This window comes from Phaethon aethereus, assembly GCF_964289735.1.
Source record: "Phaethon aethereus genome assembly, chromosome: 2".
Lineage (NCBI taxonomy): Eukaryota > Metazoa > Chordata > Aves > Phaethontiformes > Phaethontidae > Phaethon > Phaethon aethereus.
Genome location: NC_138582.1, coordinates 160,640,364 through 160,667,812, shown reverse-complemented (window position 1 = coordinate 160,667,812; position 27,449 = coordinate 160,640,364). Strand labels below are relative to the sequence as shown.

General features: G+C 36.2%; 1 protein-coding gene across 1 annotated transcript in view; it reads left to right on the top strand.

Annotated features, from left to right (window-relative positions):
* The window catches only part of DYNC2I1 (dynein 2 intermediate chain 1), a gene marked incomplete at both ends in the record, with an annotated part of 35,410 nt that extends 9,520 nt beyond the window's left edge, over positions 1-25,890 (top strand). The window contains 19 exons of the mRNA XM_082015164.1: positions 331-389; positions 2,191-2,248; positions 5,258-5,335; positions 6,525-6,720; positions 8,374-8,476; positions 11,572-11,701; positions 12,232-12,343; positions 12,691-12,785; positions 13,094-13,223; positions 14,109-14,281; positions 14,808-14,970; positions 17,673-17,786; positions 18,872-18,933; positions 21,224-21,275; positions 22,543-22,603; positions 22,851-22,947; positions 23,186-23,317; positions 24,770-24,993; positions 25,719-25,890. Of these exons, the coding sequence (XP_081871290.1) occupies positions 331-389; positions 2,191-2,248; positions 5,258-5,335; positions 6,525-6,720; positions 8,374-8,476; positions 11,572-11,701; positions 12,232-12,343; positions 12,691-12,785; positions 13,094-13,223; positions 14,109-14,281; positions 14,808-14,970; positions 17,673-17,786; positions 18,872-18,933; positions 21,224-21,275; positions 22,543-22,603; positions 22,851-22,947; positions 23,186-23,317; positions 24,770-24,993; positions 25,719-25,890 (2,211 nt within the window). The remainder of the gene's footprint in view (positions 1-330; positions 390-2,190; positions 2,249-5,257; positions 5,336-6,524; positions 6,721-8,373; positions 8,477-11,571; positions 11,702-12,231; positions 12,344-12,690; positions 12,786-13,093; positions 13,224-14,108; positions 14,282-14,807; positions 14,971-17,672; positions 17,787-18,871; positions 18,934-21,223; positions 21,276-22,542; positions 22,604-22,850; positions 22,948-23,185; positions 23,318-24,769; positions 24,994-25,718) is intronic.
* Between the last annotated feature and the right edge of the window lie 1,559 nt (positions 25,891-27,449).

The window sequence follows — 27,449 nt, the reverse complement described above, 5'->3', positions numbered from 1 at the left end:
TTCCTTTCTGAAATGTACTGCAGAAGGGGATGTAGCCAAACTTCACTCCCAAATATTTAATATTTTAGGAGAAGCTCCTATTATTTGTATAGTGTATCTTTTATGGATGTTTATTTTCTTTGCTTACCATATCTAGGAGGAGATTAGTATGATGTTAGTTCATACACTGAACTTCTTACAAGCAATGACTTTTAATAAAATAACAGAAGTTATTGAAATAATTCATTAGAAACCTTTCTTACTGTTCACTATCACTACTACTAATGCAGGTTCATATACATATTTCCTCCCAGCATTTATGACACATGAATATTGTGACTTCTTTTATAGAAAAACGAATACAAAAAGGAGGAGAGGATTCAAGAAGAAATGAGCCATCAGCATGTAAGGTAAATTCAGAGATTTAAAATAAGTATCTACTGTATGGTGTCTACTAAGATTCAGTCACCACCAAAACAATAAGCATGGATTCTTGATCTCAAATATCTAGGCTGAATATATTTTTTTTCATAAGCCCTTCGTACAATACTATAGCAATAAAAAAAAAAATAAATCTGTGTTTTGCCTCTAAGAGGATTAATATAAAAATGTATGCATTTGTATTCCATTTATTATTTTTTTTCTATCCCAGGATAGCAAGAGGTATTTTGCAGTCCTTGCAAATTACATATATATTAATCTGGGCACTTCGTTTGGGAGACAAAAATGCTGTATTGTACACCTGGAAATTCACTATGCAGTCACATGGACACATGTAGGGTTCATGATGAACTACATAGGACTCTCTTATATTGTTTATTCGAATTTGAATATCTCTACTTAGTTCCTACTCTGGTTGGTATCTAAAATATTAGATAGATATAGCAAGTTTACTGTTGTATGTGAAAGGGAAAGGTCCAGGTCATCCTCAGTTGGATCAGTAAAATTTCAGGATGTTATTTCTAAGTTTTACTATTAGCAAATATAAAATCTTGCAGGAGTTCTCTGTATATTCTAGTTCATTTTGCATTCTTCAATGCTTCAGTGATGTGAAATGCCTATACTTTCTGCAGTATAACTCTCCAGGTATGTTGTCAGTCACAGTTCTCATTCTTAAACCCTAGTTTAGCTTCCTAGCCAAATAGAAGACTGGCGTGCCAGCTTCTGGGGACACTGACAGAGATAGTGAAGTCACTACCACTATTGTCTGAGTATTGCTACTGTTTCTTAAGCACAGGACAGACCACTTTAGTTGTAGTGAATTTGTCATTGTGGAAGTGTATTCCTGTACAAAAGAAAAAAAAAAAAATTTCAGAATACATATGTTGGGATGCTTCCTAGCAGCAGCACTCAACTGTGTCAAGCAGTGCCGAACATACAGGTTATTTTTGAAGCTGTTGCTGATGGGGTATTGTGAGGGAATTGTTGCTTGTGTATATCTGGGAAAAACGTTAGCCATTTCTGAATGGCAAGGAAGGCAATATGGTTTATTGGGATGTCCCAAAACCCTGGTTCAGCCTCAAGCACTGTCGACGTTGAATCATTCTGATTCGTTATGAGAAGATCCAGCCAAGTTTTTATTTTTGCTGTTGCCTTTCCTGATGTTTGTCAGTCTCAACAGCAGTACATATGAACACCTTCTTACTTAAAGAGGTCAGAACATTCTCTTTTTGAAGTCCAGTACTCTACTTATAAAATAATCAAAGAGATTGTTAAGGAGCAGAGCTGGTTGTTGATTTTCTCCTGCTCTCTGACCCTGATTGTATAGTCCTCATAAATAAAACCCCTGAATGAAAGACCAGATTTTAATTTCAGTCTATGGTTTATAGCTTTAAAGCACATTACACCAACCTGATCTTCATCTCCAGTTTGCTGCAGATTATTAATACATCCAATAGATGTGTGGGTTTAATAGTTTTTTTCGTCCTTACTTTTTCTTCCATTTTGATGCAATTATAGGCATTAAATTTGGACAAGGTTTTTGCAGTTCTTCGCTGATTAATCACTTGGCTGTTTCATTATCATTTGGTATCATAAATAGAAATCTATAAAACTATTTGTAGAAATATTTCAGTTTATTAGAAATTTTCAACAGTTTTTTTCCCTTTCAGGAAAAAAGACCTATTTTTCTAAAACAAACAAAAAACCCAAAACAAAACTAGTGCTTGCTTCTGAGTTAACAAATAAAATTGATATTCTCTTTTTCCATAGGACTGTAAAAGATAAAGGAAAACTCATTGAAAAAGAGGAAAGAGACACCAGACAAGAGGTAAAACTATTTCGCTTTGGAACTTAGAATGTTGCTTTTTTCTTGGGTTTAATAACAATTACAATATGTATTTCAATGTAATGGTTTTCTAAGATAAGATGAGATTTATGTGTATTGGTCTTTAGGTATCTCCTAATCTCTTCTTTCTGGATACAACATTAGAAGATTGATTTATTCTGTATAAATTTGCTAAGCATTGAAGATAGCCATCTATTCAACTGTATTTCAGTATCTTCTATGCTTGAAAAAATAATTCTTAATAAGTGGGAAGAGCTTACACATGTAAAAAAAAAAAATCATCTAGACATACCTAAAGTATATTATTCCTTACTATAAAGAGCTGACAGGCAAATAGTATGTAGTGTAAGCCAACTAAAATGCAGCTAGCAAGGTACTAGATGACCTTTAAAGGTCCCTTCCAACCCAAACTATTCTATGATTCTATTATTCTGTGTCTGTAAAAACAGTTGCCATAAGAAAGAGGAAGGTATTTTTTATAATGTACAGGTGCAGACAGAATCAAGTTTTCAGCTAGTCTGAAATGCAAGCTGTATAGACCTCTGTGCAGATACAGCCTAACTTTACCATAAAAAGTTTTAAAATATTTTGTCATATTTTCAACAATTTGTAGCCATCCCCCAAAATCCAAATTCTGCTTTGGAATGTTGTAGGATTATGGTCCTGATCTAGGAAAAAGTAGTAGTACCTAATGAAGACATCTTTTTCCATATTCTCATGCTATGGGCAGCCGTACATCTTTCAGCCATGTATCTTTCAAAACCATACTAAGTTCTATTAAAACCTGGCTGTTTTCATGCCAGAAATACTTCTCTTTCAAGGATGCTCTAAGGCATCTGTTAATCTTTTCTTCTAATTTCCAATACGTTTCCATTATTGTTGCTTTAGCCCTAGCGTTTAGCTCAAATACTTTTTTATGGTTTTCTTCCCAAATGAGCTTATAGAAAGCATGTTTGTTTCTTCTCTGACTTAATTTTCCTGACGTATACAAGCTAAATTCTTCACATGTGTCATCATTCTAGCAGCTGTTGCTTTGTCTGTTTCAATTTGCATTAATTTTTTTTTAATATGGGTGACTGGAGTTGAGCACAGTACTGAATGTGAATTTTCATCAGTGCCTTATGTAATACTGACATAAACACTTACCTGTTCCTGAAAAAGTAGCTTTCTGACATATTCTTACATTTAGTCTTCATGGCTCCTACCACTGTGGCTAGCAGTCATCCTGCATCAACTAATATGTTCAAACTGTTCTCTTCCTCTGTTGTTTCCAACAGCTGAAGTTCCAGGTAGCAGCTAGCATTGATGCTAATCTTTAAGGCCCAGATTCAGCTTACCTTTAGGAGTGCATTGTCTGTGGTGAGGACCTAAATCTCCCTAAATTTCATGTGTAGTTTATGGAGGGAAATAGGCAGTTCAGTCCTTTTATATTTGGTCTCCTTTTCCGTTATCTTCTCTGTCTTCATTGGTAATAGGAGACAACCTAGGAGGGTGAGATCCCTACTCAAGAACTGACTCAACAGGGATAATTAAATCAAATTCCATGGGTTTGCACTTTATGGTATTGAATTTCTTAATATATTTGTTACTCCAAATGCCACAGTCATCCAGGTATTCCAGCATGACTTCCTAATCCTGCTTTGTATTGACAATATGTTCTCCTTATATTCTTTAAAGTAGGAACCTAGCTGTGATAGGATGATTCTGATTTCCGATGAGAATATAGGAGGTTCTTATGAGGACAGTAAGATTTTGACAACTACTGACAGCTGGTGGTTTTTAGTGTGTAAAAACTACATGTGTAACAGATGCAATGTTATAAACATACATGTGTTATTAATAAAAATGACAGCTGAATAGGCATACTCAGAGATTATTATAGTAAGGTAATAAAGAGTATAACTATCTTTATGGGTGTGTTACTACATGTGTCTTTGACTAATGGAATAAGGATTTTAAAAAAATTCTACATCAATTAGTTACTGTTGGGTACCTGCAACCTTGCAGGCAGAACAAATCAGGGAAATTTTTCCCAGGTTCGCCTGGATGGACAACCTGACTAATATAATTTATTCTTGATCCAAAGATTGATCTGAGAAATGACAAAAAGCAGCAACCAGAAAGACTGAGGTACTGTAGTCCTACTTCTAGGTGTCTGATGACTGTGAAAAGTAAGGTATCCATAGAAGCTGTTTACTGCTATATATGTCCTTAACACTTCAGAAAGTACTACATTCTGTGAAAACTATGTGGCTCTAGCTCTTGAAGAATCATGAAAGGATTAAAAGTGTGCCTAACTTGGCGTTTTACAAACAGCTGCTGTCCTTTAGTTGTAAGTGTAGAAGCAGGTAATAGATGTGCTGGTACTTTTCATAAAACCTCACATTTATTTCCATTTTGAAGTCTGTTGAAAACCCTTACACATGGACAATTTAGTCTATGACTTTGAAGAGGCTATTGAAGGAAGAAGCTAACTAAAGATTGGATGGATCAGTGTGTGTTATTTTAAGCTTTATGTTTGTTTAGGCTACATGATGTTCCAACATCTGTGCTATTTTATTAACAGATTGAGTCCCCCAGTATAACTTAGGTATATGGATAATTTTGTGTAATCCTTGAAAAAGTAGAACAGTCTTATTTTGTTGTTACACCATCATAAGAGCTACTGTGTACTATTGAAATTATAGGCAACACAGCAGTTTTTATGTCTTTCTCAGTAAAAATACTGGTGGGAAAACAGTTGGTCTTCCCAAGATAGGATTGAGTTCTGTTTTGTCTTCCTTTTTTATTATTTTAAATCAGCAATTATCACTTGTTAATATGCTTTTATTTATATTTCTAAACTGAATTTTGTTTTATGTTTGCTTGAAAATGTAGAAATATCTGAGAAGAACAATTATTCATCTATCTTTATGCTAAGATTTGGCAGATAAAGATTTAATTTTTTTTTGGTAAGATTATGTAACAGTTTAATTTCTTTTTCTTGTTTAGGAAATGAAAGATACATGCACCTATAATTCAGATACAGGATTTGATAACTTTTCAGCAAATTATGAAGATGATTTTGAAGTAAGTAAAAGCATACAATTGTCCTTTTCTCAAGTATCAAAATGCTGATTAACTTTATTCACAGAAGTAAAAATTACAGGATGTTACATGTTTTTTACTACTTCTGTTTTGGTGACAGTGACCTTAACTTGGTTAACAGTAGATAATAAGTAACTAAAATGGTATGTAGAAACTGCTATACATTTACTTAGTGTTCATCAGGGTGTGGGAACCAACTTTTGCTTTTGTCTTGAAGTCTTCACAAGATGTTCTGTTTGTCTCTCTGGATTTCAATTATTTAAATGATTTGATGTGAAAAATGCTGATTTTTTTTAAATAATAGAAGCAAATAATCAGTTTCAAGAGGAAAAAAGAGACTCGTTTTTCTTTGCAAAAATATAGTAGAAAAAATATTGACACACAGCAGTCCCTTCACTAATTTGTTTAATTGAATTCTTTACTTTTAGCTCTATTTTGTTTACTTTCAAGTTATTAAGATAGAAGAGTGTGCTGAATGTGCTTTCATGGCTAGCTGAACCAGCTATATCTTTGTTTAGCGAAGCTAGAATTTATCTCCACTTACATTAGGAGTGATGTCCACTGTTGAGCTGTTAACTATAGTAGCCCTTTACCATTCAGTGGAGAGAAATGAGCAGGTTTAAGACTTGTTCATATCCTTTGTGTTGGGTGATTATTTTAGCATGAGATGAAATGTCTTAGTTAAGAGAATTATTAAAGTATGAGCCTCATGCATGGACTTGCAAACAGGTAAGTGTGGTAGTTTAGTAAATTTGAGCCTGCCATGGAAGGGCAGCTTGAATTAAAACTACCAAATGAACAACTTCATATATTTGTGAAGCGTTTATACCACTGAACACTGTCATTTTATGTCTTTAAAGAGCACATAATTCTCCTAAACATACAGTTCCTACTTTAGGATATTTAAAAAAAAAAAAAAGGAATCTATTTTGGGCACTGAGGAACACCACCTGTCGGATTGTCTTCTCTTGATTAAAATTACCGCACAATCAAAACATGCTATTTGCTTTTTATCAAACACTTATTTTAGAATACCTTTCAGTCAGGTGATTTATAGCCATCTATATGAGAATTTTATTTTGACAACATTTTATATTTTCTTAAAAAGATCTTGAAAAATATATTTATACTCCATGTTTATTAGTTATTGAAAGTCCTGTTACTTTTAAAGGATTATGAAGATGACTTTGATGATGATGAAGACAAAAGTGGTGAAGAAGGAGATGCAGAAGAAAACCTAAGAGAGATTCCATTTTCCAGAACATCAGAAATTGAAGAAATTCGTAGAGCAATTAGTGCAGAAAATGATAGAATTTGTACTTCACTGCCAAAGAAAACTGAAAATGAAAAAAAGGAACCAATCATGGGTATGTGACTAGCTACCAGTCTTTTTTTATTAAATGTATGAGTAACACATACAACTTACAAGTAAACAGGCCACTTTTTCTAGAAGTCTGCCGGAAGGCAGAAATCTGGTCCTCTGAGTGAGTCACTCAGGTTTGTGGTAAGCAGTGTAACTTTCACATTTCTAAAGAATGATTCAGAAGCATTACTAATCATTTAAAATGTGAAGTATAAAAATTTACAGACTGACATTTAATACCTCTTATTTTGGGTAAGAGGAGGATATGAGAGTCTGGATTTTGAAAAATGGAGGAGTGCTAGAACAGTTTGGGGCTTCCGGTGACATTAATTCGCCTTTTTCTTTTAAGCAAAGTTGAAGCCGCTGCTCTGGGTGGCAAGGCAAGAGAAATACAGTTGCTGCTTGAATATATAGTTCTATATCACTTTTAAAATGTGGGTTTTTTTCTGAAATTGAACTATGGAATTGTTGTCTTGTGTTCAGTTGATCTGATACCTGTGAGTGCCAGATCTACTTCTTTAACAAACTAAAGCTGTCGTTCCCCTTGGCACTCTCCACTCATGTGAACAACAGTATAGAATCATTGTGCAAAAGAATCTTAAACAGCTTTTAATTCTAGTTCATACGAAGTTATTACAGTCACGGAAGAATAGCATGGACTTTCTGTAAGTCTTTACGGTATCAGTAGATTTTCAGTTAAGTCATTGCAAGGCAGAACCAGGATACTATAATATGAATTTCTTCTTGCAGATTTATGCAATTATTATTATTTTTTTAATAAAAAGTATGGAATCAATACAAGAATTCCATTAATGCTATAGTTCTACTAAACAGGATGGAATTCTAATATGGAATCAGATTTTTAAATTCTGAATTGTAGCACTTACTGCTTTATTGTTAATTACACAATACTGTCTGTTTTGATCTCATCTGGTTAAAACAGTTGTTGATCATTCTGGTAATGACTTTTAGAAGTTTAAAAGCATTTTACAAGTATTATCGAAAAAGGCAGTCTTCCTCTGAGGAGGTGAAACACCATTGGTCCTGACTGGAAGTTGGATATTAAGGTCCATTAGCTACCACCTGGCCAGGAAGGGGAGTAAAATCGACATGACATCAGATATTGTAGTTCCATTAACTGTGGCTTTTAAAGCAACAGTTTTCAATGCTTTGCTTAGTCATCCAGTGGCATCAGTTAAGTTTGTGTTGATGAGGTTCTCCACTAGCTGTAGTGATAAATTCTTATTTAGAGGTGTAACATGCACATGGTGTAGTCTGTGTGAATCTGATATGATTTTTAGAATTGGTCATAGAGCGTTTTACTGTACACAGGGGAACAAGGGACCTGCTAGTGGCAGGAGGAAGGAGGAGGCACTTTCTGCATTATAGCCTTTTAAAATAAAAATTACAATGGTCAGTCATTTTGAATTGATTAGCAAAGGACTACATAAAGTAAAAATGCTGTCCCGTTACTGAAGTTAAGAAATGAAGCTTATTGTACTGATAACTGTGCTAGAGCATATTGTGTAATGTGCAAACTAGTAACTTTTAGTAGCTGTGTCGTAATAAATCTATTGCTGTTTAGAGTTACTGCTTTACGTTTTAATGCACTGTAAAGTGTGAATTATAACACTAACAATGTTCTATAATATTACAGAAAGGCAGTACACTTCTGTCAGAAACTCTTTTTGTGGAATATTCATGGATTTTCAAATGGCAAACCAACGACAAAGTAGCCGAAGTATGGCTAGTAAGCAGAAGTAAGTGTGTTTTAAATAATTCACGCAAAATGGTGACTCACTATGTGAGATGTAATTTTTTTCGTTATATTTGAAATATGTGAAGTTTATAAGTTTGAGGTTTTTAGAGTCAAGTATTATTTTGTAAGCTAACAGTAATTGCATCTTAAGGAAATACAATTTACAGGCTTTGCTACATGTACTTTTATAATAGAAATTTGTCTATATATCAGTTTACATGTATCATTTTATTACAGAATGAGGTGCCAGGATTGCAATTTCTTCGTATGATTCTTCAGTCACTTAATTAGATATTGACTTGTAGTACTAAAGAGCAAGCCTTTTAGCTGCTCTCAGGGTTCTGCATAACTGTAATTTCTTGAAATAATCAAGACTCTACATGGTACATACTGCTGCAAAAATAGTATGTTCCCTTTCAGGGATAACACCAGTTGGTGTAAAAATATGCTTTTGCTGGTCTAAAATTGATCTAGATTTGAGACGTCTAAGACAGTTCTGTATTAAAGAAACAAATTGATGCCTGTTTCTTGTGGAACTTGCCAGGAGCTCCAGATTTATCTGAAGCACTGTATACATATATCTATCTCTCTAATTTTCTGTCACATCAATTGGATGCATAAAGCAAGAATATTAAATTCTATTGATAATATTAGATTCCACTGCTTCATGGCTGCACATCAGTGGCTAATCTTCACTTAAGGGGACTCTTATTGTCCAGGCTGTCTAATTCACCTTGCCTAAATTTATACGCCCAAATTTTACGTGAGTTCTAGAGAGGCTTCCTCTCTGGACAGTGGAGACAGATGAGAAAATTCAGGAAGGCGTCTGTCTGAAACATCTTATGAAATGTTTGTCAGCCTCTGATTATGTACTATGACTGGTTATGACTATGTATATAATTTTGTGTACATGCTAACAACGTATGTAGCCTGTCAGCATAACTAACATTTTCACGGAAAGAGAAAGGGTTTGTGGCATTTAATGCTGTGGTAATACATTGCTACCAGTAAATAGACTGAAAGCGTCCCATAAATGAGCTGTGGTACTTTGGAGTTGTAAGTATTAATACGAAGCTTATTAATTTATTTTATGGATTTGTCTGCATGTATCAGTAAGATTTGTAATTAGGAAGCAACTTTCATATGCTTGAATTCGATCTGAGCAATCTGTGCCCACAATGTTTGTGAAGAGGTGGTGTATTAGGAAGTAGAAGTAAAAACAAAATGGGGGTAAGAAAATGCAATAGATGTCATCAAGTAGTGAAAAGGAGATGTGAAAATTGTCCTTATGCATAAAAAAAAATTCAGCCTAAAATACTGGAGGAGAAATTCCAGCTCATGTTGCTCTAGTCTTTTTCCTTTTCAAAAACTGCCTTACTGAGAAGAAACTGCAACTAGAATATGCATCTGTAAGACTGTTCAGATGTGGAATTGCTACAGACCCATAATTGTATCTGGATTGTATTTATATTAAGTATATTAAAAAAACATGAAAGTGCAAGAAAGAGAAAGGGAGATTACAAAAATTTTCTCATTCTCAGGGAATCTGCATTACAGCAGGAGTGTGGAATTAATTTGTAAACAGACATCTGTATGTAATTCAAGCAGTTAACTCTTAAAATATCTTAACAGTTTTATGACATTAAAGTAGATAGATAGCTATGTGAATTGTGACAAAGATTGACTGTCTTTTCATTATCCACGCATCCGTACAAATGGAGTAGAAGGAGTCTCTTTTTAGTTGATCACAGAATCACAGAATGATAGGGGTTGGAAGGGTCGTCTGAAGGTCATCTGGTCCAACCCCCAATCACCTAGGGCAGGTTGCACAGGAACGTGTCCATTCACGTTTTGAAGGTCTCCAGAGAAGGAGACTCCACAATCTCTCTGGGCAGCCTGTTCCAGTGCTCCGTCACTCTCGCAGTAAAGAAGTTTTTCCTTATGTTGAGGTGGAACTTCCTGTGCTGCAGCTTGTGCCCATTGCCCCTCGTCTTATCACTGGGCACTACTGAAATGAGACTGGCTCCATCCTCCTGACAGCCACCCTTCAGATATTTATAGACATTGATAAGGTCCCCTCTCAGCCTTTTCTTCTCCAGACTAAACAGCCCCAGGTCTCTCAGACTTTCCTCATATGAGAGACATTCCAGTCCCTTAATCATCTTTGTAGCCCTCCGTTGGGCTCTCTCCAAAAGTTCCCTGTCTCTCTTGAACTGGGGAGCCCAGACCTGGACACAACACTCCAGATGAGGCCTCACCAGTGCAGAGTAGAGGGGGAGGGTAACCTCTCTTGACCTGCTGGTCACACTCTTCTTAATGTACCCCAGGATACCATTGGCCCTCTTGGCCACCAGGGCACATTGCTGTCCCATGGATAACTTATTGTCTACCAGGACTCCAAAGTCCTTCTCCATGGAGCTGCTTTCCAGCCGGTCAACCCTTAACCTGTATTGGTGTATGGGGTTGTTCCTCCCCAGATGATAATAAGTAACATCACATAAATATTTTAATATCACACAAATGCTTTTTACTTGTCAGAGTAATATTCAGTATATGAAGGTAGACTTGTTTTCCAGTTAAGAATCAAAATACATAGTTTTATTTGTGAGGAATAACAAAATAACAAAACCAGGACATCATAGATGATCTTTATAAAGCATGTACACATATAAGTGATATAAGTTAATACAATAAGATTAGGAGAATTAGCCATCATCCTAATTATAGGAAGAAACAGACATTCATCTGTTGCCTTACAGAAGAGCATTTGAATACTTAGGCAAGATGATCGTGCTAGGCATTGACAGTTTGGGTTTAATAATAAACCACATAAGATTGCCTTTTACAATCAGTATTGCATTTTCAAATATGATAATTATCTCAGCATAACATTAAATGAGAACTCGTAAAAACATTGTATGTACTTCTATTGATATATTTTTATCTGTCAATTAATTTTGGTACAGCTTCAAATCGCATAGATCAATGGATTGTTAGATCTCTGGTACTGTACAAAATCAGGTTATTTTTCCTTTGGAATACCAAATACTTGGTTTTAATCATTTTTGTGTTTCTCTCTTGTAATTCATTCTAAAGAAAACGGAGTTCAGAACTTCTCCCACTAATTGATCTGGACTTCTCAGTTAGTTTTTCGTTATTGGATTTGCCTCCTGTAAATGAGTACGACATGTATATCAGGAATTTTGGTAAAATGAACACTAAGCAGGTGGGTAAAAGATATGTAGTAATATTTAAATCCTGAAAGTCTGATTCTTGTTCTGGAAAATAATTTTCCTTACAAAAGAAAGTTACTAAAGCTAATGGGACAATAAAGTGATAAATTAAAAATTTTCAGCTCTAAGCCTTAATTACTATAATGCAATGATATAAAAACTTTTGGTCAGACAGGCCCTTTCCTTTCTGTGTTAGAAGAGGACTCTCTCATGTTCCTTCCCCATTTTCTAAAACACTTTCATATGTCTGTGGCTCATTGTCCCAAGTACGCTGGGATAAGTGTTTACACATCATGTAAGACATTCTGTATTTTTGCAATAGGTCTGGCACTCTTGTGTGTAATGTGGTAAAATGTGCATGCACAAAATAGTAATACTGTGTCAGTATGTTTAGGTCTGAATTTACAAACAGAAGAGGTTGAACACATGAGTTTTAAAATGACTGTTTAAGTTCTATTTAGTTATGTGCTGTCCTTCTTAGCTGTGTCACCCCTATATTGACCACTTTATCTTTCTACTTTAGGCATATGTTCAGTGTAATGAGGACAATCTTGAGAGAGACATTCAGACTGAGGAAGTTGAGACGCTGGAGAAATGGACACAGCATCCAGGAGAAAGTGTCCTTGTATCTGGAGGTGAAGAACACTTTAATTTATGGATGTATGCATGTAAACTTTCTCTTTTGTACCCATTAATTGTCAGAATTTGTAATGCGGCAGATTGGTAGTAAGCTGCTACCTATCTGAATTTCCTTGTGGAGGGGATGGAGAATAAGTGGCAGAAATAGTTTCTTCCTTCTGGGTTGCTGTTTCTGTTGGCAGCAGGTATGATTCCCCAGCAGATCTTGTTCTTCAGGACTGTTACTTCTGCTGAAGAGAAGTTGATTCCTGCCACTCCTCTTGCTTAAAAATTAAGTTGTTCTTAGGGTTTTCTTAATTGATCCCTTTTTGAAGCTTGAAGTTTGGTTTTGTTTTTTTCTTAGGTCCCATAAAGAGCCACGATATGTCCGTGAACGGAGCTCTAACACCTAAAATTGATTCACAAAGATTAGCAAATTTCCTCCGGTCTGCTTGCCAGGTATACTTATGTACTTAATATCCCTTATGAGTTGTGTACATAAATATACAGTGTGATAGATCACTTACAGTACTTGTTCTGACTAATTTAAATAAATTATTTTAATACTCATTATCTCTCTGCAACGGAGTGGAACCAGAGCTGTGCAACTTTTATGTCTGTAAAGCTGTATTTGCAAAGATATAAAATTAACAAGAGAGTTGATAAAGGTTTATTAAATTAATCCACATACTTTAGAAAGCTACAAATAACAAAGCTGAAAGATAAGATGACCCTTTTATTTCTATAAATGTAATTATGTTTGAAAGGTGATTGCTGTTTTGATAGAGGAAGATGAAGTTGCAACACAACCCAGGTGGAAACTAAGATCTCGACAAACCAGTCTGTCTATTAGTGATAGCTGTTTCCAGTTAAATACTAACCAGCCATTCCTCCATGGTAAGGGAACTTTATTCTACACCTTTTAGTATACAGTGAGAACTGTTCTTCCTTATGCAAAATATCATGCTCTTTGTCATGAAGTGCAAACAGCACATATCAGGATATATCAATGATGTAAAGCCCACTTCTCTCTTAGGTGCGCTAATCTTGATGTAACGCTGTGCAGATTGGTTTCACATAGGGCACATGAGAGCATCCTAGCTGCTGTGAAACCAGAAATATAGCCAGTGATTAGCATAATATAGGGGTGCCCTGGATGTAATTTTTTGCCCCTGTTTTCAAGGGCCGTCCCAAGGGGTATAATTTCATTTAGGCCCTTCATGCTGATAGTAGGGCTAAGTTGCAAATAAAGCAAGGTTCTTGAACAGGGAGAGCATAGCCTGATATATTTGAACTGCAGTTGTATCTTCCCATATAAACAGTAGATGTTCAGATGAAAAGAAAAATGAACAATAAAGCATCTGTAATTGTGTTAGGAAGACCTATTATAACACAAAGCCATATGTATTCTAACATGAACACGTGAGATGAACTAGAAAAAGCCTGGGCTGTGCTGTTTCCTGTTTGAGACTTAACTTAATTTTCAGTATAAATACTGATGTCAGATCAGATTGGCTTGCTTATAACCAGAATAATTATTCTGTTAACTTCCTGGCTCTCATCCTTTTCGCTTTCTACTCTACTTCTAATTTTTTGGGTTCCTTCTCTAGTCCCGCTTTTTTTCTTGTATAGCATCGAAAGCAACCCGCTGTTAATAGAAATAATCTTCATAATTACGTCTTAGCTTCTTTGGTTGTTGCTGTAGCAGCTAAATATGCTTTTTCATCTGCAATGAATTTTTTATTTATTGCTTTTGTTTCTTGATTTTTTTTAATGGTTTAGACCGAAAAATATCCTACCTGTATGTCTCTCAAGTTCAGAGGCAGACACTACTTTCTGTTCATGGATTACCTGAAAAGGCAGGTGTTGGTCTACTGAACAGAAAGAGCATCATATGCGTTTGGAACATCTGGCAGCCCTCCAGTCCTCAGAAGGTTTTAATATGTGACTCAGAGGTATGTTTTAATAACATTGTGTGTTTGCCCATTGAATAGAAGGCTTTATTATGTATATTTTGTTTTCATGTCTTGCTGCAAGCTATGTCAGCTTTTGAGAAACACATTTGAGCCTAGTGACCACTATTCTCATTCCATTTTGTGCTCCAGTACTAGAATGTAGTAATGGTCATGGTGTTTTGTTTTTTAAATTTTGACTTCATTTCATGGTTGAAGAGTGAATGGAAGTAAAACAACTGGTTGAGATGTTGTCAGGACTTCTCCCTACCCATCACTATCATACAGTTGAATCACCCCCTTCAGCTTTCTGGCAGTAGATGCAGATTACACAGCAATTGTCTTGAAAAAGGAAGGCCTACTGAAAAGTCTTGTATCCTACTTCCCTTTTAAATAAATTGTCCTTATACTGCAAACACCTTTAATCTGTCTTTTCTGGATTTGCATCTTGGAAGAGCAAACATATTTCAGGCTTATCAAATCATTGACCTTTATCATATCAACCATGCATATTTTTACTGCTTAACAGGTGGTATGTTGCTGCTTTAGTCCCAATAAAACAACGTTCGTTTTTGCTGGAACAATAGATGGTTCATTGCTGGTGTGGGATCTTCGAGAAGACTCAAGAATGCACCCTCATATGATGATCAGTGAAACTGGCTGGACAGTTAGAGTTCCAACATTTTCCACTGGTTAGTATCTATGCGTTCCGATCAGTCATTTTGTGGGCAGTGAAACAATTCCATTACTAATTCTTCTAAGAGCGCTCTTTCTCAGCAGCCTAGTTTAGCCAGTTCAGTGATTATATTTAGTCTAGTAAAAATTGCCAATCAGTAATAGCTATAAGAAATGTAAGCAAGCTAAATACTACTATCTAATCTATTGTCTATACTATTATCTAATACTACTACCTCATCTGAAATTATTAGCTTAGCCAATTTTCGTCATGTTATCTCCCTTAATATAATCTAAATTTCTTTTTTATCTCCACCTAAACACACATATTAAGATGTATTTTAAAAAAATTGAAGTAATTTAAGACTGAAAAACACAGTTTTTCAAATGTCATTTAAAGGTTGCAGTCTGTACAAATTGTTGCCTAAGTCTTGACGTTTCTATAAGGTTCCCTGCAAGATACGTATCCAAGTGTATACATGCACAACCTCTGTTAGGATCAGTGCAGTGCTACTCTGTGGGATCTAGAGAGCTATTCATCTCATCCTAATGTAGATATCTGTATCTGGTTAGCTGGATTGATTGTATTGATTAGATTTAATTCACTTATAGATGCTATACGGCTGTCTTATATGTAGATACCATCTTAATTGTCTTAATCTTTAGTCTGAATCTCACCCTTAGGCATTTCTGAAATTCTACTTATGTAACTTTATCACTTCTGGATTCCATGTAGATACATTAAAAGTTGAGTTAGGATTGTGGTTTTTTATTTCCAATTTATCAATTATTGTAGCAATACAAGATCTAGGAATTTCTCATATTTTCATTACATATACAACTGTCTTTTTATGATACTATTGTTTCAGCATATATGGGGATCATATAATTGGAAACAAGTAATGTATGAAGGCTAAATGTCAGAGGTGCTGTATATAATGGGATAAGTTGAATTCTTTCATAGTCAGTAGTCAGTTACTTTTAGTCCTTTGTTGAAGGGATTCTGAGGCTGTCACTAGATATTGGGGCCCAAAAGCTCTCTGGTTCGATATCTCTAGAAATGTTTCAACTGCATGTTGGAGCAAAACCTGGACATACGTTTTCTATCATCCAGCTTGTCACATGAGCAGAATCTTTAGCACTGGGGCCAGACAGGAGCTATAGCATGCTCTTTCCAGGTTCTTAATGGCAGAGAAGCACAGCAACAAAAATTAATGTGGAAATAATCTGTTGCATTATTTAGACATGGCCTAAATTATATTGCGTACATATTGGCAAGCCAGAAAAAAGTTTACTTTTCAAAAGTGCTTGTGGGTGACCTCCTTTCATCCTTTGACATTTTCTTGTCATTGCATTTCTCTTTTTTCCTACACATCTGATCCCTTAAAGTATGATCAAATTAACATAGACTTTTGTAAATTTTCTTATAGTCCATGGATGACAAATTCAAAAGTTACAGAAGTTTATTTAGGTCATATAAGTGACATACTAGGAAAACCAATCCGAAGTACTTCACTCTGCCTTTAAATTGGTGTAGGAGATCCTTAAAATTTCATGTATCTGATGGAAATGAATGGATCTTTATGCTTATTACCAACGTTTGTCATTGCAAATTTAAATAGTAGAGCAAGTCATTAATCTTACTGATGTTTTCATTGTGTGTAGTTGTATGTTCAGAGATTGGGAAGGAGGTGTATATACCAACAGTTTGACTTGTGAGTTGTCTCAATCCTAATTGTAAATTGGTGCCATTTTTTTGGCACTGCATTGTACCCTAGAGTGAAAAATAACACAGAGCAATATTTTTGCAAATAATCGTATCACTGCAAAGTAAGTGCTTCTTCATATATTTTTCCTTTTTTTTGTGTGCAGTGCCACCATTTAACTTACACTGAGGTATTATTTTTCATAAAAACCCACCACACACATGCACAAAATCCTCTTTTGTTCACAAGTGTATCTAATTGCAGTAGCTATGTAAAAGTAAACCTTAGTTGGTTGTTGATGGACTTTTAATTTTTTTAGTAGATCTAAGATGCCTGGTCTTGTGTTGCACAGTGGGCTAGTAGTCAAATGTATGTATATAGTTTCATGTAGTTGCTTATATAAGCAAGCAGGTTTTAATGCTGTATACTTAGGAAGCTTTATGCCTTTAAGTTCAGTGCACAGAGTAAGTCCAGAAATCAGGAGTATTTGACAAAGAATGCATATTTAAGTTGTTCTAGCTACACATTTATTTAAAAATGTTATTAAAGGGTAAATACATATTTTCTTGTGGTGAATTGTTTGTTTCAGGATAGTTACTTTCATATTCAGAATATTTTTTCTTCAATATTGTCTTCTGTAGTAAGCAGTGATTTATTTCTACCTCTGTTGTTTATGGAGCTTGAAATTAATGTAATTCTTTTCATGGTAACACTGAAATAGCAGATTTTAATGAAATGTCTGGTACAGTGGCATAAATGGTGCAGCAGTCATTTGGAAAATGAGAAATAAATACAAATGGTGAAATACTGATTTATCTAGTAGTTTTTTGTTGATTTGGGAAGCAGTTTGCAGAATTCTGAGACTTTTACAAAGTAATTCTTTACGAAGTTAATTTTTTGCCATTCTTTCTTTGTAATCATCATTCTCCTATAAGCTGAAAAGTGATTATGGTTTTGTGGTTGTTTTTGTTGAAAATAATATAGTGTTTAACTTTCATTATCCTTAATTACAGACGGCATTCTAAACTCAGTAAACCATACCTCTCCTATACTAGCAGTGGAACCTGTCTCAACCTCTTTCTACACTGATCAGAATTATGGGCTCTCAAGCCTCTCTTATCAGGAGGGTATGTAAGCTGCTCTTCAAAGCGTCAATCCATCTGAACTTTCTTTATGTATCTAGTAAAATAAATATGTAATAGCCAAAATCCAGCTTATCATTCTATTCTGCCTCTTAAGTTGTCTGTACTATCAGTTGCATACAACATTCATGTTTATTTTCTGCTCTCATTTTTATGTTATGTTCATTCAGTGCAGCTTCACATCAGATGTGGGTACATGCTTGTTATAATGTCTGTTTTCAAGACAGTGTTTTGTTCTTCCATGATAAAACAAGTTGTCATTCAAAAACTGCCTTTAGAGAAGTCTTAGTACTTCTATAATGTCCAAAAAACCCCCGATCTGAATCAGTAGAACAACTTGCTTATATCTGAAAGCACTTAAAATGTGTGACTGTACTTGGTGGTTCATCCTGTACCTTTTGCCTAATTTTTTTATGACCAACCTTTGCAAAGAAACTTTAATCCTCATGCCCCCAGATTCTCAGGCAGTGTACTAGAGGAAACATTATTACTTCCATTCCAGATTTTCACTTTGAAATCCATAGTAGTCCAAAGAAATGTCCTGCATGTTGCAGGCTTTACGAGATTTCATCTACTGCACTTTGTGTTCTGTTCCAAAGTCCATGCAGAATCCAGACATTTTAAAAGATGCAGGCAGAGATCATCTGCCTTTCTGGTAGGACAAACTGAACATACTAGAATAGACAGAGATACATCTCTCTGAATAGACTCTTTCAGTTGGAAGGGACCTACAATGGTCGTCTAATCCAACTGCCTGACCAGTTCAGGGCTGACCAAAAGTTGAAGCGTGTTGTTAAGGGCATTGTCCAAATGCCTCAAACACTGACAGGCTTGGGGCATCAACCATCACTCTAGGAAGCCTGTTCCAGTGTTTGACCACCCTCTCGGTAAAGAAAGTTTCATGCCTTTTTCTTCTTTGGTAGAATGAGGGCACTTTCCCTTTTTATGCACCTGAGAGCATCATAGAAGTTTCAGAGAATGTATTAACTTGGGAAATGTTTCAAATCCTTTGATATTGCTCAGAATCAAGGTCAGTGTATGAATATAAATTGTTTCTATTCCTTTTGTAGAAATGTCAGGCTCTCCATTTCAGATCGCTTCAATGGATGAAAATGGAATCCTCAATATGTGGGTGAGTAATATATCACAGAATCACAGAATCACTAGGTTGGAAAGGACCTTCAAGATCATCAAGTCCAACCATTAATCCAGCGCCACCATGTCCCCTAAACCATGTCCTGAAGCACCACATCCACACGTTTTTTGAACACTTCCAGAGATGGCGACTCCACCACCTCCCTGGGCAGCCTGTTCCAATGCCTGACCACTCTCTCAGTGAAGAAATTTTTCCTAATATTCAATCTAAACCTCCCCTGGCACAACTTGAGGCCATTTCCTCTCATCCTATCACTAGTTAGTTGGGAGAAGAGACCGACACCCTCGTCGCCACAACCCCCTTTCAGGTAGTTGTACAGAGCGATAAGGTCTCCTCTCAGCCTCCTCTTCTCCAGACTGAACAACCCCAGTTCCCTCAGCCGCTCCTCAGAAGACTTGTGCTCCAGACCCCTCACCAGCTTCGTTGCCCTTCTCTGGACACGCTCCAGCACCTCAACATCCTTCTTGTAGTGAGGGGCCCAAAACTGAACACAGGATTCAAGCTGCGGCCTCACCAGTGCCGAGTACAGGGGCACAATCACTTCCCTACTCCTGCTGGCCACACTATTCCTGATACAGGCCAGGACGCTGTTGGCCTTCTTGGCCACCTGGGCATGCTGCCGGCTCATGTTCAGCCGGCTGTCAACCAGCACCCCCAGGTCCCTTTCCGCCAGGCTGCTCTCCAGCCACTCCTCCCCAAGCCTGTAGCATTGCATGGGGCTGTTGTGACCCAAGTTCAGGACCCTGCACTTGGACTTATTAAACCTCATACAGTTGGCCTCTGCCCATCGATCCAGCCTGTCCAGATCCCTCTGCAGAGCCCTCCTACCCTCCAGCAGATCAACACTCCCACCCAACTTGGTGTCATCTGCAAACTTACTGAGGGAGCACTCCATTCCCTCATCCAGATCATCAATAAAGATATTGAATAAGACCGGCCCCAGAACCGAGCCCTGGGGAACACCGCTTGTGACCGGCTGCCAGCCGGATTTAACGCCGTTCACCACAACTCTCTGAGCTCGACCATCCAGCCAGTTCCTCACGCAGCGAAGAGTAAACCTGTCTAAGCCACGAGCCGCCAGTTTCTCCAGGAGAATGCTGTGGGAGACGCTGTCAAAGGCTTTACTAAAGTCCAGGTAGACAACATCCACAGCCTTTCCCTCATCCACTAGGCGGGTCACCTGGTCATAGAAGGAAATCAGGTTGGTCAAGCAGGACCTGCCTTTCATGAACCCATGCTGGCTGGGCCTGATCCCTTGGTTATCCTGCAGGTGCCCTGTGAGCACTCTCAAGACCAACCGCTCCATAATCTTCCCCGGTACAGAGGTCAGGCTGACAGGCCTGTAGTTCCCAGGATCCTCCTTCTGGCCTTTCTTGTAGACAGGCGTCACATTGGCAAGCCTCCAGTCTTCTGGGACCTCGCCTGTTAACCAGGACTGCTGATAAATGATGGAGAGTGGCTTGGCAAGCTCCTCTGCCAGCTCTCTCAGTACTCTCGGGTGGATCCCATCAGGCCCCATAGACTTGTGAGGGTCCAGGTGGTTTAGCATGTCCTTGACTGCTTCCTCCTGGATTATGAGGAGTTTATTGTGCTCTCCATCCCCATCTTCCAGCTCAGGGGGCTGAATACCCTGTGGATACCTGGACTGGCTATTAAAGACTGAGGCAAAGAAGGCATTAAGTACCTCAGCCTTGTCCTCGTCCTTGGAGACAATGTTCAGTCGTCTTCTGATGCAACTTTGGTCCAGCTGCTGAACCTGTTGTTTGCATCTGAATCGATCTTGCTTGAGGAACTGGATGTCTCAGTGAATAATAAGCGGATAAAAGTATTTCTCTTCTGTATTACTAGTTAAGTCCCTTAAAGCTCTAAGTAACTTTAGTAGCAACAGATTCAGGCCAAATGATCTGCACTTTCTATTTCATGAATAGTAAAAAGCACAGGAAATGTGTTACAATTTCTTATTTGGGAGTTTAGGTGGTTTTTTTTGTGACTGACCAAACCAACAAGATGCCAACTAGTGGTGAAGTGCAGAATGTAACTTCCCGTATTCTGCTTTCCAGCAGGGACCATCCAGCAGGCACGTGAAGCTATTTTTACCATTACAGACACTGACGGGGTAGAGAATCCACCTGTAATCATTGTAATGTTAGACCTGTCTATCTAAATGTCCCTTTAGAATTATGTCATACGTTATTACAACTAGTTAAAAAACGTTAAAGTCTGGTAAACATTTATTGCTTATTAATGTTAAATATTGACTTTTCAGGTAGTTGTTGAATTACAAAAAGTGGATTTAGCTGGTTCACAAACTGATTTAGGTGAGTACTGTACATTAGAGGTAGAATAAGTTGCTTGAGTTTTGAGATTATGAAGTTAGGTGAGGAAGAGCCAGTGATGACAAAAAATAGTTTAGAAGAAGGCAAAATTACTGAGGAAATTATTCTGAATAGGACATATATCTGATATTTGGAGTCATTTGTTAATATAATGAGTTATTTTCACTGCTATCGGAATCTCGTCTGCTAATTCTGTGTAGGTAATTGCCACCACAGATAACCACATTTCTTATAATGTTAAAGCAGATTTCTGTCCCCTAAACAGCTTCTTTCCAATCATTATGAGATTTTTACATCCTTCTTGGTCCTTATGTTCTTTCTTTAGTTTTAACCAAATCTGTTATCATGCTTTTGTTGTTGCCTTTGTCTCCACTTTGGTAATTGTCCTGAAAGTTCTCTTTTGCATGCAGTACTTAATTTAGTGTGAGAAAAAGTTTCCATGAAAAAAGTAAAGAGCAAAGTCTATTCAGCCCTATTTGAGTTCTGTGAATCAAGAAAGTTACGTTTTTTGTTCTCTGGGCAAATTTAAACTTACATATTTACCTAACTGGAAAATGCTGTGATTAAAATCCTGATACATTTTAAAATACATGTATAAACAATGAAGTAATGCTAACAAACTAGAATTTTTGATCAGTTTTCTAATTTATAAGCTCGTGTGCAATATCTGGCTATATTAAGCTGCTGAAGATGGTTATTATGTCTGTGGAGAGGTACATCTTAAAGCTATGGTCATGTGTTCACACAGTTTTACTGCCACCAGGATTCATTTTTTGCCTCTTCAGAAAATTCTTGTTTGAAGGATTTGAACTGTGTTATTCTTCACTAATAAATAACGTAGACCAACTTTATGGAAGTATTATTACAGTCTCTCATTACTATAATTCATTGTCGAAGATCCAAGTGACATAAATGTGCATTTTCACCATTGATAGAGTTGGGTTTTATAGAGTGGTATTACAGGAGGTTATATGCATACTGTAAAACTAAAACAAACATAAAATCATGTTTCCTTTTCTCTGTCCTCTTTCTTTGATTTCTGTCAAAGATTACAACTCTTCAGATTTGAATTCTGAAGTAAATAGTTCTAGATATGTAAGATTCTTACATATCAAAAGCTATATCTACAATAAACAATTTAATTATGAAGTATCCTTTTACTTATTACCTTAAGTTTTAATTTAATGATAGCACTTTCTTAATGCAAAGTGCTTAAATCAATTTAAATTATTATTTTATATAATTTTAGGTTTAATTCCTGGAGGGAAAGTGAAGTTAGTTCATAGCTCTACTATGGAATTGAATAATAGGTAAGAAAACGGGGGCATTTAGATTTTACATGTGTATCTCACAAAGCTAATTTGTCCTATAGTTTATTAATTTGCTGTTATGTAAGGTCTATTTAACAATATTTTCATTAGTTGTTTGGGGTTTTTTTAATATACACTTCTTCCTAGAGCTAGTCATAGACATTATAGATCACGAGTATGTACTTGCATAGCTTTAGGAGACAACTTCCTGTATTGATGTCATCTTTTACCTTTATGTTTTTCCTAGCCTCTTCCCAAAGGATGTGCGCCAAAGAATGCCCCAGACACTGACTATTAAATTTCTGTCTTCTAATCCTAACCATTTCATTGTTGGAACAAACATTGTGAGTAATGTGCTGAAGTTCATTTCATTTTTATTTTTTGTTTTGGAAGCTGCCCCATTTACTTGGAATTTTACCAGTAGACTGTATATAATATTTGTAATTTGAGACTATTATTAAAATCTGTTCGCTATTAAGGATCTTTTAAGTTAGCAGTTCTGTGAATTGTTTAACTTTTTCTTGTAATACTGATAATGCAAATTTTGTTTTGCTTAATCCATTTTCTTTATACTGTTTGTAGGGGCTGGTAGGCCATGGTACAAGACATGATTTAAAACTTTTTCCAAAGCTATTCAGACCCCAGGAGAGCGGGCTGAGATCAATAAGCATCAATGCAATTGATTTCTTCCCTTTTGGAAAGCCACTATTTTTGGTATGAAAGCATTTTCGTATAATACAAGTTTCATTTTTTAATTACTAGCTGAGGGAGAAGTTCTAATTTGACTAGATGTGGTAGTTGATTTACCTCACTAATTTCAATCTGCCATGAAGAGTGACAGGAAATCTTGTGTCCTGGTATTCAAACTTTGCTTATATAAAAGGTGGAGCATCTGGCTCACAAACAAATGGCAATCTCACTTCAGCCTTATAACTTACTCTTTGTTTTTACTGACATGCAGCATTGCAAGCAGGTCTTCTGCTGTTAAGAAGCCTCAGCTGTTTCTCACTTTTATCATACATCTCTTAGTGACATAATCATTTTGGAGATAAAATATCTGTATTGCTGTGAAATAAGGTCTGTGGGGCAGCTCTGGGCATTCCTTTCCTCTCCATATCAGGCATACCCTTGGGGTACACCTGGTAGTGTACCTTGTGGTCAGATCTGCCCTCAGCAGTTCATATTGACACATCCACTGTCTCCCTTGTGAAAGTTTATTCAATGCAAGTTGAATCTAACTTTGGTAGGATTTTCCATCTCCTTATCCTTGCATACATTTGTACCTGATCTTTTCTTGAAAATGCTTTATTTCTAAATTTGCCATGATTTACATGACTTCATTGGGATTGCCTAAGGTATAAAATTGATATGTTTGGCTACAGCATATGTATTTTGTGTCACCACTGCGCAGTCAGAACTTCCTTTTACCAGTGCAGATGTTCTTACCTTTTTCCCAACTTCTATAAGTTTGTATCTGCAGAGTCCTTGTAAATGTAAATGTAAACACAACTTGCAGAGTCCTTGTAAAAAGTCATCATACTTTGAAAATTCTGGGAAGTCTTCCTGATGTAGAGATGGCTCAGGGTAGTAAGAATAAGTTCTTTCCTGTTTTCTTAGAACAATTTCTTCTCTACCTGGATCACAGCAAACTTGTAAATGTTATACTAGGCAAGACAAAGGTTATAACAAAAATATTTGCAAGCAGTGACAGCAGTTTAATATCATGATGCTGTCAAGCACAGCCTGTCCTACTGAAAGCTATTCTTGGTTTTACAGATTACATGTGTCACTAAGTAGCTGTCTGAATTGGTCTCTCTCTGACCTCGCCACAATTCAGACTACTTTCAAGTTGTGGTGGTCCATAGTATTAGTGAAGTTGATAGTTTGAGAACTTTTTTTAAAATAGGAAACTGGGACTTGTCCCAGGATCAGTGGATTAGATTACTCTAGTATGCTCAGTACAGAGTTATTGCTTTTGAACTAAAATTTACATTAGAAGTTAAAATCTGGATAGTCTGTAGAGTGCGATTCGAGAGAGATGTGCTACTTGACTCAGATAATTAATTTTATTTATATGCCTGATATTCTCAAGAATTGAATTGCAATTTTTCTCCTGCTTAGTTTGTTTTGTTCCCAGGAATTATTTGCTTTTTGACTATCATATAGGTTGGCTGTTCAGATGGAAGTATTAGATTACACCAAATGACATCAGAGTATCCCCTCATGCAGTGGAATGACAGCACAAATGGCCAGCCAATTATCGCCCTGCAGTGGGCTCTAACAAGACCTGCCGTGTTTTTTGTACTGGATGCATCATCTAATATTTACATTTGGGATCTTCTGGAAAATGATTTGTTGCCCGTGGCAAAGCAGACTATTCCATCAGAGGAGTAAGTACATTACATTACTCTATTTTGAACAAAATACTAGTATTATTATCATCTACATTTTGATTAGATTTTGGATGTATTTTTTTGCTTGACATTAAATCTTCATTACAATTTGCTTTTCTTACTATATTTTTAAACTGTTGAAGGTGTGGATAGAGACTATAGTGAGCTAAATTTTAGTTTATCCTTATTTACTTACTATTTTATACAGTCTGATAAAGGAGAAATAATGTTAGTATGAATCAAAATCGCATATAGTGTTATCAGTTGGGGCAGATGTCTGTACATGGAGCAGTTGCTGTTTATATGAAGAGAAAAATTTGTTTCCCACTAAAATCACTGGATTGCTTAAGTTCTAAGATAGCTTTGCTGGATCAGGATCAACCCCTAAAATAGGCAAGATATGTTGGACAACATTTTAAAATGCCTATATATAGTACGGTTACCAATATAAAGAAATATATTATGTTCATTGTCACAGAGTAAACGAGAATATTTTTGGCTAGCACGTATTCACCAGGACTCACGATACTGTTCCTGTAGTCAGTGTAGAGCTAAAGAACATGCTGGGACTTGAAATAGTGAGGAATATTGCACTGTAATGAGCAGAAAAAAGCCATTATCTAGTTAACTATAAGTAACCTGCTCTTTGAGCAACTTTGAAAACACCAATTTCTATTAATTTTGCCTCAATTAAAAACACTCCCCTGTTCTTTTGATTTCAGTGTTGTAACTATGGCTCTACTGGGAGAACCAGAAAAAACAAATGGACTGTTAGGCGTTGCTCTGGCCAAAGAATCTGGACAGATAGACATTCAGTATGTAAAGAAGAAGTGGGCATTACCTCAGCCTGAGGAATCTGAAAAACTACATTTGCTTTTATTGCAGTCTTTTTAGAAACGGTACACCTGTCTGTGTGTACAAATTATTGCAAAATATTTAGATTATTTTTGACTGCAATTAAAAGATTTGTAATGTAATTTTGTATTTGTATATAACTTGTATATATTTTAAAGAATATCAGTACAGTATTTCAGCTGAAACCATATATTTTACCACAAAAATGGCAGAATCAAATTTAGCATTATTGTATTCAAAAAGATGGCAAACTGTATTTCATTATTGAAAGTACTCTAGTTATATATATTAAAAAAAATACTGAAAATATATTCCTATAAATTACACTGCTTTTTCTCATTTTTCTGCTCTGAAGTGAACGATAGCAATGCTTTGTCTGGTGAGCATAAAGTTGTGCCTCTGTATAAGCAACCTGAATGTATGGAGACTTCTCTCTCTGAGCCTTTTACACATTAACGCTTGGTAGAACTTTCTTATATCCACCTGAAAACATTATGCAAACATATCAGAATAGAAATTTACATTGCATGATTTCCTACTTCTGATTTTGACCCTGAAACTTTGCAAAAGGAATACGTAACTCGAGTTGTCCTGATATGTAGACTACCTGTTTGGATCAAACTATGTAAATAATATGCTTGTCAGATTTCCTGAAATTCTAAATCCTTTGGGATGTCTGATGTAAAGCAGAAAATACTGACCTGTTTCATTCTGCAAATCATTCCCAAAGTTCTTGTAGTGAAGAAGAGGGTAGTTGTCTATAATATTATGCCAACTTTTGTACACTATCGGTAGAATTTGGATGAAGACCAACCACAGAAAATGTCTTTAACTTTTGGAGCCTAACAACTTCTGATTTAAAGATCATGAGGAAAACCATGATTAAACGAGCAGAGATTCAGGGGGGAAAAAAGGGTGATTGGAAAACAATGTGTTCAGAATTTAGTGAACATATATTTAATAAATGTACCATCTCCTTCTGAAATAGACTGAAACAATTTGTAAATTCTAATTAATTTGTTGCAAGCATTTTCCTGTGTAAATTCTTACTTAAATTGAGCAAATTCAGAGTGGCCACATGATGGTGCCAAGTCACAGCAGTAAAAAATGAGTGCCTGATATAAACAACACACACCACTTTGGGAATGAATTTGTGGTCACCCATTGCACGTTCCCCTTTCCTCTGCAATCCAGAGAGCCTGATGAACTGTCAGAAGGATGCATATTTCAGAGACCATTTTTGCTATCTTAGTTCCCTGGTCAACCATAGATTTTTTTATGGGCATAAACACAAATGACTCTCCTCATCTTCATTGTTGGATTTATACGGTAATAACATACACTACAATTGTGTAGTGTAATTTAAATTAGAATAGCTTTAGTAATTCAGATGAAGAACAAATGGCAGGTACTTTTTTGCAATTAAATGGCAGAGCAGTGCTACTGAGAGCCACAGTAAAAAACCAAACCCAAATCTTTCTCTCCCTCTGAGACACACACACACTTTGCCACTCCCTCCCTCCTCAATTTAAGATCAAAATTAACCTTTGAAATTATACTAGTCTTCTGAAAAAACTCTTACTTATTATTGTTTCATC